Source organism: Pseudorca crassidens, chromosome 13 (genome assembly GCF_039906515.1).
Source record: "Pseudorca crassidens isolate mPseCra1 chromosome 13, mPseCra1.hap1, whole genome shotgun sequence".
NCBI classification, from domain to species: Eukaryota; Metazoa; Chordata; class Mammalia; order Artiodactyla; family Delphinidae; genus Pseudorca; species Pseudorca crassidens.
Genome location: NC_090308.1, coordinates 13804354 through 13820944, shown reverse-complemented (window position 1 = coordinate 13820944; position 16591 = coordinate 13804354). Strand labels below are relative to the sequence as shown.

General features: G+C 40.0%; 1 protein-coding gene across 2 annotated transcripts in view; it reads right to left on the bottom strand.

Moving 5' to 3' along the window:
* Nucleotides 1-16591, bottom strand: part of SYNE1 (spectrin repeat containing nuclear envelope protein 1) — a 456348-nt gene that overhangs the window by 102622 nt on the left and 337135 nt on the right. For both annotated transcript variants that reach the window (XM_067701747.1, XM_067701745.1), the window contains 8 exons: nucleotides 15275-15448; nucleotides 14118-14249; nucleotides 13338-13534; nucleotides 11915-12047; nucleotides 11358-11540; nucleotides 9808-9957; nucleotides 9030-9206; nucleotides 8435-8590 (listed from right to left, as the gene is read on the bottom strand). In XM_067701747.1, the coding sequence (XP_067557848.1) occupies nucleotides 8435-8590; nucleotides 9030-9206; nucleotides 9808-9957; nucleotides 11358-11540; nucleotides 11915-12047; nucleotides 13338-13534; nucleotides 14118-14249; nucleotides 15275-15448 (1302 nt within the window). The remainder of the gene's footprint in view (nucleotides 1-8434; nucleotides 8591-9029; nucleotides 9207-9807; nucleotides 9958-11357; nucleotides 11541-11914; nucleotides 12048-13337; nucleotides 13535-14117; nucleotides 14250-15274; nucleotides 15449-16591) is intronic.

The following is a 16591-nucleotide window of genomic DNA, read 5'->3' as shown; positions in this document are numbered from 1 at the left end:
CTGAAAAGGAGTGAAACTTGGTCAAGTTTCTGCTACATTTTCCAGCTAGCAATCTCTCTCTCTGTGTTAAATAGAAGACACGTGCATAAAAAGAAAATGGAAAATGGCAGAAAAAAGTATACATTAAAGAGAAGAAAAAATAGTAAGAAAGAGAAAAATAAAAGGAAAGAAGGCAGAAGAAAAATAAAGGAAAAGTTAAATTAACCTATATTTCAGTCTTTTAATAGTCAAGTTTATTATTATAACAAGACAGCACTAACCTTGCTAATGTGAATGCTGAAATTATGTTTTAATTTTAATGAAAACATTGTAACTTAGGAAGTCATCCTTTGAAGTAAAATTTTGAAATTCTGGTTTACTTGTACATTTTAGAATTGATAGCCTACTACTTGAAACCATACTGGCTCCTGGAAGATCGTAAAGGCAATAGGACTAGCTGATGCATGTTTTTGGTCTTCTATCTTTTACACACCAATCTTCTGATGTGAAGTTTTTTTCTTTAATTTCAAGGTAGTTCCCTGTATGATAGTTTTCTTTACCATTTTCATGCACCCTCGACATTGCAATCCATGAGCTTGTCAGCCCAGGACAAGAGCATGTGCTCTTCCTTTTTGAACCAAAAAGCTTTGACTGAGAGCTGAAATATACATCTCTTTACATATGCCCCCAAAGAAAAACTGCTGGTTGGAAGGAAGATCATTACCAAAGGCCATTCTTTTTGAAAGCTGAAATATAAAAACTATCACAGCTAATCTGTAACACACTACAAATTATTGAATTATTTTAAAAAAAAATTAGAGCATTCACTGTAACAGCTTACATTTCTTTTGTATAAACAAGAATCCCTGAGGAAATATTAAGTGGTCCTAAGTCACTGGAACATTTAGAGTCTGCCCGCTCCACACCAAGATCCTTATCACCAACAGGAGAACAAGCAGGCGTGGTCTTCCCAATGGGACACAGTAGGAGGTAACACTGTCCGCTGGGAAGCACTGGCTCATTGGAGTTGAACCGGAACCCAATCAAGCCTCTAGTGCTGACTTCCATTTACCGGAAATACAGGGGAGAGGAGAGCATCTCAAGGGACTACACAGGCTAATCAATCCTGAACCCGAGTCCAGTCTACGGTTTTTGCAACAAGTTAACAGTGTCAAAAAAACTTAAAGAGACTTAAAAGATCTAAGAAGAAATGGAGGATGTGGACACTCTGATATCTTTGTTTAAATAAATTAACTTAAAAAAAGATATTTTAAAGACAATTGAGGAAATAGTGTTATGAGTTGGGCATTAAATAGTATTCAGCGGTTACTGTGAATTTTTTTGTGGTGATAATGATATTATGGTAATATAAGAAAAGGGTCCATTTCTTTTAGAGAGGCATACTGTAGCATGCAGGAATAAAATGACACGATGTCTGGGGAGGCGGAGTCAAGAGGGCAGTGTGGGAAGATGACGAGTTAGCATCTCCCCATAATTAGGATGCCTGCCGGCCCCTGGTGGCGGACCCTGACGCCCAAGGAGACGGGAGGAACCCCCAAGTAAACTGGTAGGACGTGGGGGACTGAGCGGGGAGGAGAAGTGGAGGCCAGACAGGATGGGCACCCCTGAGGCCAGGGAGATAAGGACAGGCAGGTGGGAGGAGCCATCCGGGAGGAGTGGGAGAGGAGTGGAGAGGTTGATTGCCCCACCCACTCGGGCCCGGGGAGCCTGCTGAGCTCCCAGGCTGGTCCCCTGCCCTACAGGGCCCCCTCCTCCCCCGGCCACATTGGTCCTGGGGGCACAGGAAGGAGGCTGAGGAGAGGCAGGTGGGAGGGGCCCTCCAGGAGGAGCAGGAGAGGAGTGGAGGGCGTTTGCCCTGCCCACTCAGGCCCGGGAGCCCCACTGAGCTCACAGGTGAGGTCCCCCCACCCTCTGAGACCAGGGGTGGGGGGGCACGCCTGGGCCCCTTGTTCCTTGAACCTAAGCCCCACCCCCTACAGCACCCAGGGCCTTTTCCGGCCCTGTGGGTCCTGAGCATTGGCCTCGTCCATCACCCAAACCTTGCCCTTGTTTAGGCCCTGCCCTCCACAGCCAAGGCCTTCCACCCCCCTTTTTTTACTTTCTTTTCTTTTCTTTTTTCTTTCTTTTTTTTTCTTTTTCTGCCACGCCATGCAGATTGGGGGATCTTGGTTCATGAGCTGGCGGTTGGGCGAAGCTCCTGTGGTGGGAGCTCTGAGTCCAAAGCACTGGACAACAGAGAACCTCAGACCCCGGGAATATTCACTGGAGTGAGGTCTCATGGAGGTCCTCATCTCAGCACCAAAACCCTGCTCTACCCAACAGCCTACAAACTCCAGTGTTGGAAGCCTCAGGGCAAACAACCACGAAAGACAGGAACACAATCCCACTCATAAAAAAAATTAAGAAATGAGACAGCAAAAAAATATGTCACAGATGAAGGAGCAAGGTAAAAACCTATAAATAAATGAAGAGCAAATAAATGAAGAGGAAATAGGCAATCCACCTGAAAAAGAAATCAGAGTAATAATAGTAAAGATGATCCAGAATCTCAGAAATAGAATGGAGGTGCACAGTTGAGAAAATAAATGTTTAACAAATATCTAGAAGAACTAAAGAACAAACAGAGATGAACAACCCAATAACTGAAATGAAAAATACACTAGAAGGTTATCAATAACAGAATAACTGAGGCAGAAGAACAAATAACTGAGCTGGAAGACAAAATGATGGAAATAACTGCCAAGGAGCAGAAAAAAGAAAAAAAATGAAAAGAATCGAAGACAATTTCAGAGACCCTCTGGGACAACACTAAATGCATCAACATTCGAATTATAGGGGTCCCAGAAGAAGAGAAAAAGAAAGGGTCTGAGAAAATATCTGAAGAGATTATAGATGAAAACTTCCATAACATGGAAAAGGAAATAGTCACCCAAGTCCAGGAAGCACAGACAGTCTCACACAGAATAACCCTAGGAAAAACACACCAAGACACATATTAATCAAACTAACAAAAATTAAATTCAAAGAAAAAATATTAAAAGCAGCAAGGGAAAAAACAAAAAAATAACATGCAAAGGAATCCTCATAAGGTTATCAGCTGATTTTTCAGCAAAAACTCTGCAGGCCAGAAGGGAGTGGCAGAATACATAAAGTGATGAAAGAGGAAAATCTACAACCAAGATTACTCTATCCAGCAAGGATTTCATTCAGATTTGATGGAGAAATCAAAAGCTTTTCAGACAAGCAAAAGCTAAGAGAATTCAGCACCACCAAACCAGCTTTACAACAAATGCTAAAGGAACTTCTCTAGGTGGGAAACACAAGAGAAGAAAAAGACTCACAAAAACAAACCCAAAACAATTAAGAAAATGCTAATAGGAACATACATATCAATAATAACCGTGGGGCTTCCCTGGTGGCACAGTGGTTGAGAGTCCGCCTGCCGATGCAGGGGACATGGGTTTGTGCCCTGGTCCGGGAAGATCCCACATGCTGCGGAGTGGCTGGGCCCGTGAGCCATGGCCGCTGAGCCTGCGCGTCTGGAGCCTGTGCTCCACAACGGGAGAGGCCACAACAGTGAGAGGCCCGCGTACCGCAATAAAAAAATAATAATAATAATAATAACCTTGAATGTAAATGGATTAAATGCCCCAACCAAAAGACATAAAAACAAGATCTGAAAGGATACAAAAACAAGACCCATATACATGCTGTCTACAAGATACCCACGTCAGACGTAGGAACACATACAGACCAAAAGTGAAAGGATGGAAAAAAGATATTCCATGCAAATGGAAATCAAAAGCAAGCTGGAGTAGCAATACTCATATCAGATAAACTAGACTTTAAAATAAAAACTGTTACAAGAGATAAGGAGGGACACTACATAATGATCAAAGGATCAATCCAAGAAGATATAACAATTATAAACATTTATGTACCCAACATAGGAGCACCTCAATACATAAGGCAAATGCTAACAACCATGAAATGAGAAATCGACAGTAACACAATAAGATTAGGCGACTTTAACACCCCACTTACACCAATGGACAGATCATCCAAACAGAAAATAAATAAGGAAACACAAGCTTTAAATGATACAATAGACCAGATAGGTTTAATTGATATTTATAGAACAATCCACCCAAAAGTGGCAGAATACACTTTCTTCTCAAGTGCACATGGAACATTCTCCAGGACAGATCACATCTTGGGTCACAAATCAAGCCTCAGAAAATTTAAGAAAACTGAAATCGTACCAAGCATCTTTTCTGACCACAATGCTATGAGACTGGAAATCAATTACAGGAAAAAACTGTATAAAACACAAATACATGGAGGCTAAACAGTGTGCTATTAAATAACTAAGAGATCACTGAAGAAATCAAAGATGAAATCAAAAAATACCTAGAGACAAAGGACAATGAAAACATGATGACCCAAAACCTATAGGATGCAGAAAAGCAGTTCTAAGAGGGAAGTTTATAGGAATTCAATCTCACCGCAAGAAACAAGAAAAATCTCAAATAAACAATCTAACCCTACATTTAAAACAACTAGAGAAAGAAGAACAAAGAAAACCCAAAGTCAAGAGAAGGAAAGAAATCATAAAGATCAGAGCAGAAATAAATGAAATTGAAATGAGGAAAACAGTAGCAAAGGTCAATAAAACTAAAAGCTGGTTCTTTGAGAAGATAAACAAAATTGATAAACCCTTAGCCAGACTCATCAAGAAAAAAAGGGAGAGGATGAAAATCAACAAAATTAGAAATGAAAAAGGAGAAATCACAACCGACACTGCAGAAATACAAAGGATTATTAGAGACTACCACAAACAACTATATGCCAATAAAATGCACAACCATGAAGAAATGGACAAATTCTTGGAAAGGTACAATTTTCCAAGACTGAACAAGGAAGAATTAGAAAATATAAACAGACCTATCACAAGCAATGAAATTGAGAGCGCAATTAAAAATCTTCAAACAAACAAAAGTCCAGGACCAGATGGCTTCACAGGCAAATTCTATCAAACATTCAGAGAAGAGCTAACACCGATCCTTTTCAAACTCTTCCAAAAAATTGCAGAGGGAGAAACACTCTCAAATTCATTCTACAAGGCCACCATCACCCTGATACCAAAACCAGAAAAATATATCACAAAAAAAGAAAATTATAGACCAATATCACTGATGAACATAGATGCAAAAATCCTGAACAAAATACTAGCAAACAGAATCCAACAGCACATTAAAAGGATCATACACCATGATCAAGTGGGATTTATCCCAGGGATTCAAGGATCCTTCAATATATGCAAATCAATCAATGTGATACACCACATTAACAAATTAAGGAATAAAAACCATATGATCATCTCAATAGATGCAGAAAAAGCATTTGACAAAATTCAATACCTATTTATGATAAAGACTCTCCAGAAAATGGGCATAGAGAGAACCTACCTCAACATAATAAAGGTCATATATGACAAACCCACAGCAAGCATCATTCTCAATGGTGAAAAACTGAAGGCATTTCCACTAAGATTAGAAACAAGACAAGGATGTCCACTCTCGCCACTCCTATTCAACATAGTTTTGGAAGTCCTAGCCATGGCAATCAGAGAAGAAAAAGAAATAAATGGAATACAAATTGGAAAAAAAAGAAGTAAAACTGTCACTCTTTGCAGATGACATGATACTATACATAGAAGATCCTAAAGATGCCACCAGAAAACTACTAGAACTAATCAATGAATTTGGTAAAGTTGCAGGATACGAAATTAATACACAGAAATCTCTGGCATTCATATACACCAACAATGAAAAATCAGAAAGAGAAATTAAGGAAACACTCTCATTTACTATTGCAACAAAAAGAATACAACACCTAGGAGCAAACCTGCCTAAGGAGGCAAAAGACTTGTACTCAGAAAACTATAAAACACCAATGAAAGAAATCAGAGATGACATAAACAGATGGAGAAATATACCATGTTCTTCAATTGGAAGAATGAATGTTGTGAAAATGACTATACTAACCAAAGCAATCTACAGATTCAGTGCAATCCCTATCAAACTACATATGGCATTCTTCACAGAATTAGAACAAAAAATTTTACAACTCGTATGGAAACACAAAAGACCCCAAATAGTCAAAGCAATCTTGAGAAAGAAAAACAGAGTTGGAGGAATCAGGCTCCCCAACTTCAAACTATACCACAAAACTACAGCAATCAAGACAGTATGGTACTGGCACAAGAACAGAAATATAGGTCAATGGTACAGGACAGAATGCCCAGAGATAAACCCACGCACATGTGGGCACCTAATTTATGACAAAGGAGGCAAGAACATACAATGGAGAAAAGACAGCCTCTTCAATAAGTGGTTCTCCGAAAACTGGACAGCTACATGTAAAAGAATGAAAATAGGACACTACCTAACACCACACACAAAAATAAACTCCAAAAGGATTAAAGACTTAAACGTAAGGCCAGACACTACAAAACTCTTAGAGGAAAACATAGGAAAAACACTCTTTGACATAAACCACAGCAAGGTCTTTTTTGACCCATCTCCTAGAGAAATGGAAATAAAAACAAAAATAAACAAATGGAACATAATTAAACTTAAAAGCTTTTGCACAGCAAAGAAAACCACAAATAAGACAAAAAGACAACCCTCAGAATGGGAGAAAATATTTGCAAATGAAACAACAGACAAAGGATTAACCTCCAAAATACACAAATAGCTCATGGAGCTATCATATAAAACAAAAAATCCAGTTAAAAAATGGGCAGAAGACCTAAATAGACATTTTCCCAAAGAAGACATACAGATGGCCAAGAGGCACATGAGAATATGCTCAACATCACTGATCATTAGAGAAATGCAAATCCAAACTACAATGAGGTATCACCTCACACCAGTCAGAATGGCCATTATCAAATAATCTAGAAACAATAAATGCTGGAAAGGGTGTGGTGGAAAGGCAAACCTCCTGTACTGTTGGTGGGAATGTAAATTGATACAGCCACTATGGAGAACAGTATGGAGGTTCCTTAAAAAACTACAAATAGAACTACCATACGATACAGCAATCCCACTACTGGGCATATACCCTGAGAAAACCATAATTCAAAAAGAGTCATGTACTGCAATGTTCACTGCAGCACTATTGACAATAGCCAAGACATGGAACCAACCTAAATGTCCATCAACAGATGAATGGATAAAGAAGATGTGGCACATATATACAATGGAATATTACTCAGCCATAAATTGAGTTATCTGTAGTGAGGTGGATGGACCTAGAAGTAAGTCAGAAAGAGAAAAACAAATACCATATGCTAACGCATATATATGGAATCTAAAAAAAGAAAAATGGTACTGATGAACCTAGTTGCACAGCAGGAATAGAGAGGGAGACATAGAGAATGGGCTTGAGGACATGGGGTGGGAGGGGCAAGCTGGGGCGGAGTGAGAGTAGCATCGACATATATACACTACCGAATGTAAAATAGTTAGCTAGTGGGAAGCAGCAGCATAGCACAGGGAGATCAGCTCGGTGCTTTGTGTCCACCTAGAGGGGTGGAATAGGGAGGGTGGGAGGGAGGCTGAAGAGGGAGGGGATATGGGAACATATATATGCATATGGCTGATTCACTTTGTTGTACAACAGACACTAACACAGTATCGTGAAGGAATTATACTCCAGTAAAGATCTATTTAAAAACAACAACAACAACAAACACAGTATGGTACTGGCATAATGATAGACATATAGATCAATGGAATGGAACTTAGCTTCCAGAAATAAACTCATGCATTTACAGTCAATTAAAAAAGAAAATGACATGATGTCTGGGATTCACTGTAAAATCTTTACAAAGAAAAGAAATAATGCAGGCAAGTATGTCAAAATCTTGATCATTATTAAATCTGATGATCAGTATAGAAGGATTCTCTACGTACAAGTTATCTGAAAACTCATAAATTCAAATTTATAAAAACAGGTGAGGGCTTCCCTGGTGGCGCAATGGTTGAGAGTCTGCCTGCCGATGCAGGGGACACGGGTTCACGCCCCGGTCTGGGAAGATCCCACATGCCGTGGAGCGGCTAGTCCCGAGAGCCATGGCCGCTGTGCCTGCGCGTCCGGAGCCTGTGCTCCGCAACGGGAGAGGCCACAACAGTGCGAGGCCCACGTACCCCACACACACACACAAAACCAAAAAACAAACAAACAAAAAAAAAGGTGAAAAAAACCTCACAGTTAGAAAAACTCTATAAATCACATAATCAGAGAAATTTGTTACCAAATGCAGCATTTTTCCATACTGAATCCTCAATTCTCAGGACCCACAAATTTCTTCGGTGTACACAATGAAATTGTGTAGCGGCACCTGTCAGCCACCTGGACCAGTTACCTGACAGTCTTTCAGCGCGTTCTGAACTGAAGCCTGATCTCCAATTCGCTCTTGTTGCTTTAGTCTCTTTTCCTGGGTTTCAAACCAAGTTTTCAGACATTGTACGTTATTTTCATATTCTGACCAAGATTCCAATAAGCCTTCCAACAGCTGGATCTGAACAAACATAATGAAATGAAATTTGCAATTTTATTTTAGAATCAAATTACTGGCAGGTCACTATTACCTCCAGATTAAGAATTCTTAAGAGACAGTCCATTGTATATATGATTAAAAATGAATGTTAAAAAGTATAAATCAATGACCATTACTGGTAAACAAGTAAAGAACTTAAGTCAACTTGAGGCAAAGGAAAAAGATATTAAGAGGCATCTTTAATAAACGAAAACAATATGAAATATTCAAAGAGTAGTGGGTACACAGACAAAATAATGAACAGGGCTGAAGAACTGTTAGAACCTTCAGAGGCCGGTCTCTTCGGAAGCAGTTGTGTGCCCAGTGTAGCCATACTATTCGTGGGATGAGTTTTCTTTACAGAGTGTACCTGTTCTTGGCGTTTTCATGAAACATGGACAGCAGAGAGCACTTGGCTCACCTTCTCAGTGACGAGACCCTGCAGGATTTGCCAGCTTTTATTCATCGCTCCAAGTTGCTCAGCAAAATCAGTCTTATCACTGCGTTTACTTTCCACGTCCTGACTACTGATTTGTAGCACAGACTGGTTCACAAAATCGACAGTCAGCTGTTTACAGTTAATGTCGATCTTAAAACCCTAAAAAGGGAAAGGCGAAAATAAGAAAACAAGCTTATATGTATAAATGTCTTATATTTTACCAGGAGTTGGAAAGCCTTAAGTAACCTTAAGATTAATATTATCACTTGTGTGATTGAGTCCAAATGGCACAATCGGTATGTATTAATATAACCCATCATCTTCAGAAGTTGAATATATATATGAATATACTGAATATAAATTGAATTCATACATTTTGAATGTATAAATATATTGAATTTGAGTTTGTAAAGATTTGAATTTATAGATATATTGAATATACATTTTTTTTAGGTAGGAAAGTAGAATTGGGCAAATTGTATAATCTCACTATAAAATATTTACAAATTATAGTATTTATTTTTATGATTTCTTAAAATGACACAAAATCTTATTCAAAATTATTCCTAATACTGGACAACTTTCCTACACCTATAACTAGGGAAGCAGTTTTCTTACTATAGTAGACCTATCCGGTCACTATATATGAAACATATACTTTCAGACCTGATTTCCATAACTTGAGTTTTTGAGTTTCTTCAAATAAAACAGTCCTAAAGTATGTAAAGCTAAAAACAAACAAACAAAAATGTTTAATTACCTTATATTTCTGAAGGTATTCATGAATTGCCTTGTAACCGATGGAGTTTTTAATACTCTCTTCATCCATTTGAATAACATTTTCCATGAGAGAAATCCAAGCCATGACTTCAGAAATGGCACGGCGAGAAGGCAGCTTATCCATTTGCAGCTGCCCATGTCAGACAGAAGAAGTCGCGAGTGTTAAAATTCAAACTCGATTCCTGTTAACCTAAAACTCTATTAATTCCTACTAAAGTACCAACAGAGGTAACACTTCTTAATGACATTTTTGGATATTAACCTTGTTAGAAGCTTGAAATTAAACATCAGGCAAACACTGAACGTTAATAGTCCTCTTATGTTCACTTGACATCGAATACTATAAACATTGCATAAACACTACCTAATTAATCAAAACACCAGCAGGACGAAAATATTATTCTTATTTTATAGCTAGTTTTATGAGTATAAAAAAACGTAACTACAAAACATTCAACAGATGTATTTTATTAATTATCTTGCAAAATCTCCGCCTATTATGACTCAGGAATGTTACCACAACACTACAAACTATCATTTTCTAGATTTTTGGCGCTCTCATATTTATTCCAAAGAGCATAGCCAAGTTCCTCAGTCTTTCACTAAAACATACTTAGAATCCTGAATCTTCCTTAACATATCATACATTTATGCAAATGCTTGTAATGACTGAGAGGAACAAAAGCAATCATTTAAAATATTTATGGACTGCTATGTGGGCAGAAAGAGATACAAGTTAATGTGAGATGTTTCCTGCCCTCTAGAAATGCACAGCTGCTGATTAGAAGGGATAAGACATTAATATGAAACACATCTTTACACCTTGTACACAGTGATGAATGCCCCAGAGAGATAAAGATAAAATATCTGGGAGTTCAGGGGAGAGAAGCATAATTTCCAGATAAGAGAGCTACTCACTTCTCTTCCCCTAGTTGTTGAATGTCAGCTCTATTGTAGGTAAGGTTATAGGTCTTTTACATATATTATTATTATTATTAAATCTTCATAACTACCCACTTTATGAGACAGGTATAGTTACCCATATTTTAGTTATGAGAAAACAAAGAATTTAAACAGACAAGGACAGACAAGGATTCTAAAACACACACACACACACATGATAAAGAAGCTCTTGGAAGACAGGGAATTTATAGATAGGGCATTTGTAGAACCGTTCACTTTTTTTTTTTTAATTAGAGTATAGTTGATTTACAATGTTGTGTTACTTTCTGTTGAACAGCAAAGTGACTCAGTTGTACATATACATATATCCACTCTTTTTTAGATTCTTTTCCCATATAGGTCATTACAGAGTACTGAGTAGAGTTTCCTGTGCTATACAGTAGGTCCTTATTAGTTATCTATTTTATATATAACAGTGTTAATATGCAATACAATGGAAGACATAAAAGACGAGATGTCCAAGACAAAGCTGATTTAAGTTTGTGAGCAAAAGCAGATCAATGTACTTTTCCATCTAATACTGCTTACACCAATTATGACCAATTAAACCGATGATTATTTCTGTACCTGGTGGAGCTTTTCCTGTACGGTTGGAATATTTGTCAGCAGGTCAGTCCACTGGCCATCAATGTGTGACAGCTCAGAACGCAGGGCAGCTGTGTCCACTTTCTTTAGTCTAAGAAGCTGATTTCCAGTGCTCAGAACAGACGATTTCAAGGTAGATTTGGCATCCACCTCTTTGGAAAACTCCTAAAAGAAGCAGCAATGTTCAAATCAGGATTGAGTAGCCAGACCCTTCATTTAAGAAAAGAGATTACTTTATTACATAAACAAGTTTTCTTTACATCTTGAAGGGGAGTGGTGATATTAAACACTCTGGAGGAAAACAAAAGCAACGCACCCTTGCCCCAAATGAAGGCCAACATTACTTAAACACTACTTTAAAGAGGCAATGTTGAACCCTACTATTCTGCATAATTATTGAACACACAGAGTGAACACTGACAAATTCTCTATAGCTTGATTTCCTAAGTACATCCATTGACAACTGATGCCCTTTTCACCTGTAAGTCAGGCCTGAAAACAATAAAACTGAATCAAAGGCTTTAGATTCTTGAGCTTACCAGAAAAGCGTTCAGATGATCACGGACCATTTCCAGTTCTTGAGGAACTGTCACAGATTGTTGAGTCCAAAATTCTAGCCTGTCTTTTGCAGACTGTAACCAGTGGATGAGATCTGCAGATTCACTTTGATATCTGTAAGGACAGTAATAAGCCTATTAAGTAAACATCCAATTCTGACTTTGTGCTAACCCGTGTTAGTCACCAATGCTAATTTTAAAAGGAGACACAGGGCTTCCCTGGTGGTGCAGTGGTTGAGAGTCCGCCTGCCGATGCAGGGGACGCGGGTTCGTGCCCCGGTCCGGGAAGATCCCACGTGCCGTGGAGCGGCTGGGCCCATGAGCCATGGCCGCTGGGCCTGAGCGTCAGGAGCCTGTGCTCCGCAACGGGAGAGGCCACAGAAGTGAGAGGCCCGCGTACCGCAAAAAAAAAAAAAGGAGACACAACAGATTTGGGAGAATAATGCCCTGGGTTGACACTCTCAAATTCCCTTCTCTTAATATTCATACCTTCAGCAAGTCAGTCTCTCTGAGTTTCAGCTTTCCCATCTCTAAGTTGCAAATAAAAATATCTTTCTCCTACTCCTTCACATTGAGGCTATTTAGAAAATATTTCATGATTGGGCTTCCCAGGTGGCACAGTGGTTAAGAATCTGCTTGTCAATGCAGGGGACATGGGTTCGAGCCCTAGTCCGGGAAGATCCCACGTGCTGCGGAGCAACTAAGCCTGTGTGCCACAACTACTGAGCCTGTGCTCTAGAGCCCACGAGCCACAACTACTGAGCCCACGTGCCACAATTACTGAAGCCTGTGCGCCCTAGAGCCCATGTTCTGCAACAAGGGAAGCCACCGCAGTGAGAAGCCTGCACAACACAATGAAGAGTAGTCCCCGCTCACCACAATTAGAGAAAGCCCACGCACAGCAACAAAGACCCAACGCAGCCAAAAATAAATAAACAAAATAAATAAATATTTTAAACAAGAAAATTATTACATGATTGTTATTCAAAGTTCTTAGAAATAAAGGTGGCATAAAAATAAGGATTTCACTATGTAAAATCAACCCCCCACCTCTCTTGAATACCTCCCATTGCCCTCAAGAAAACCTTTACCTTCTCAAAACAAACTTTCTCTTCTTTCTCTCCTTCTAGATATACTTGACCACCCATGTACAGTCAGTAGGCAGGGGAGACACCAGCTCAAAGGTAAGAGGTATTGCATAATGCCTGCCCCCCGCCACATTTTTAAGTACATGTTTATACAATTACACAAGAATCCAGCTGGAAGGTTTGTGCATGTCTTTATTTTCCAAACTCTGTGATAAGTTCCTAGAGGGACCACATCTTCGTCAACTCAGGTACCCAACAGCCTTATAAAATACCCTGCAGCACTAATGTAAAAATCTGCAAAAGAGTCACTGTATTACCTGGTCCAGTGTTTCAATATTGTTTCCAATCTGTGAAGTTCCTTAGACACTTTGTTGGTGTCATTTAACCAGTGTTCTCCAAGTTGATTTAGCTGGCTTTCTAGATCTGAGCAGCTAACAGATATCAGAAGTCGTTTCCCATCATCTAGTACCTGATATAATTTGGGCTGGTATTCATTAAGGCTGGATTTCAAATGCTAAAATGATTGAAAATACTGGGTCAAAAGTTGAGATAATGCAATTTTTCTCCCCTAAAGATGGTAAGTTCTCCATAATGTTCCCATTACCTTTTAGTCAAATTTCAACTATTTGCACCCAAGTTTCATTAGAAGCTTCGAGATTTTTCATCTATATCTAAGAATATAACTTTAGGTGCACTTAAAACAGTCAAAGTATAATTATTTCAAGAATAGTGGGACGCCAACACAAAGTACAAAATACTGCTTGGTGGAGGCTAAGTTTTCAAAAAGAGCTCTCTCAAAAATAAGAAAAAAAAAGGATTTTTAGTGTTCTATTAAAAAACAACAAACTGTAATTATTTCAGGATAGTATGACTTCAGCATAACAAGTGGAAAACGCTTGGTGGAGGCTAAATTTTCAAAAGGAGCTTTCATTAAAAAAAAAAAAAAAGACCTTTCTATGTTATATTACGAAACAAATACTTAAAGTACTTAATAAAATATTTGATTGCAAGTTTGTTTAGATGCTGTTAAAACCATGGGAAAGCTTCCAAAGGAACTGTAGCAACTTTTTACACCAAGTTGTCATTTAGATGCTGACCTGGTAGAGTGTTATCCGGTCGATAAGCCTGTCTTCGCTCTCCTCCACCAAACCCACAGTCGGAATGCTGGTCTCCACCACCTCCAGCTGCCTGCTAAGCTCCCGCTGGTTCTCATCCAGATGGGACCATGTCTAGAAACACAGCATCAGTGTGTGAGCTAAACATCCTCATCAAGGAAGAGAAGTCCTCTTCGTGTGCAAATATGCATCTGACAGTCTCTTTAAAGACATGCCGGAGATGCCTGCGTTGGGGGTTTGCTTTGGGAAGCGAAAGATAGCGTTAAAGCAAGTCATCAGATGGTGATCTTGAAAAGCACTGTGAACGGGCTTTCACTTCTGCAACTAACTAGCTGTATGACCGGGGCAAGTTACTACGCTTCTCTGACCTCCCTCATTTTCAACATTAAAAAAAATGGGGATAATAATATCTTGTCCATTGTGAGGATTATATAGAATAATATGCAGCACACCTGGAACACAGCAGGCAGCTGAAATTCACAGTCTCATCCTTTACCGCAGTGAAAGGGATGGGTGTGTTTACTTTCCAAAGTAAGTGAACTAAATACATTACATTTGCAAATTAAAAAAACCCACACAGACATTTAAGAAATATGAATATATAGTATAGACATTCTACTAAGGAGAAATACCAAATCACTTATTCTAAGATTATAATTTTTAGGGAATTCCCTGGTGGACCAGTGGTTAGGACTCTGTGCTTCCACTGCAGGGGGCACGGGTTCAATCCCTGGTCGGGGAACTAAGACCCCACAAGCTGCACAGCGCGGCCAAAATAAAATAAAAGAAAATTATGATTTTTATTCTATTTAAAATCGGAAAATCTTTTCTTAATCATGTGAAGTCTTTTTCAATAATGTATAGCAAAAGTCAGCAGTTTTTCAGTCCGACTATCGAGACCCCAAATATCATCATGCCCAGTCTGAAACTGGTATTCATCTAGCTGAACTCACAGTAAGGCACAGCCTTTACCTCAATGTGGATAAGAAACACCAGGGGCACAGGCAACACATGACGCTGAGTCTGAGACACCTCCGAGGTCACAGGAGGCAAATCGCAGGAACGAAGGTGTCTTGCCTGAAGGGTCTGCGGTGCAGTAGGGAGTGTGCTGTAGGGGAGGGGCGGCATCAGGGGCTCACCTCGAGAATGTACTCCAACTCCACACCCCTCTTGTGAGCCCCTTTGAGCACAGCCGAAGCCTGCTCCATCAGGTCTGTGTGGAACTGAGTTTCCCGTAGGACCGCAAAGCTGATAACCTTCCTGAAGAGCGTTTCAGTCAAGATCATATGAGACTCCAGGCCCTGAAAGTACTCCTGCAATTTTTCAGATAGAAAGAGGTCAGCAACTCATTCATTTACTACCTTACAATAAAAATTGCTTCAAACCTGGAAGCTGATGGAACTTGGCTAATATATGGGTGATAGTGGTCCTCCCCTGCTGGCCTCCACTTACCCAGGCACTCACCGCTTCCTGCAGAGACGGGGGTGAGGTGGGGTGGGATGGGGGTCCAGCCTCCTAACTGGCCTCTCCTGGCCCCCCACTCAAAGCACCTACACTGTGCTGTGCTGCAGGTACTCTGTCCCCAAAACAGAGCCCTTCAGAGGCGAGCTGCTGCTGAAACACTCGTCCGCCCTCTCCACTCCTCCTGGTACCATCTGGGTGGACATGTGCTTCCTCCACCACAGACACTGGCCTCCTTTGTCCCTGGGACACATGAGAGGCCGCTCCCCACCTTCAGCCTCTGCCTGCCCTCTACCTCCTGCAATGTCCTCACTTGACACATTCACAACTTTTCTTCCTCCAGGACTGGGCTTGAGCTCTACTCTTTTGTACTTAATACTCATGGCCAAGCACAGCTGGACACACACAACTGGCATTCATATTTTTAAATTTCCCTCAGAACACACCTACACACAGCAGAACTGCAGGCCTTGCACAACCCTACAAACGTGTTTTAAAATATTACTTTCTATACATAAAAATCCCCAGAAGATGCGGAGAAGGCTATCCCATTTCCTGTTCCCAGCACCACGGATGAAACTGAAGGACCAGGAATCATTAACATCAGCTAACACTGAGTGTGTACTACGTGCCAGGTGCCCTATGAACACTTCGGCAACCAACTCGTTGAATCCTCCTAACAACCCCTGAAGATAGGTAGTTTTATTTCCCACTTTACAGACTGCGCTTCTCAGTCTCATGCAACATGCCCAAGGTCACACAGAGCTCTCCCTCAGAAAATGGTCTGGTCAGGAGAAGCTAGAACCATTATCTTCAACTGACAATTATTATATCATAGAATCTTAAAGCTGGAAGAGAACTTGGAAGTCATTTAGCCCAATGTTCACAGAAAGCTGATATTCCTATTACAACCCCGTCTCCCCCTGACAGCCCTGGATGGACTTCTCATGGCCAGGAGGGGGTCTGTTCAATGGCAGCCTGCTCCTTTTAGAGTT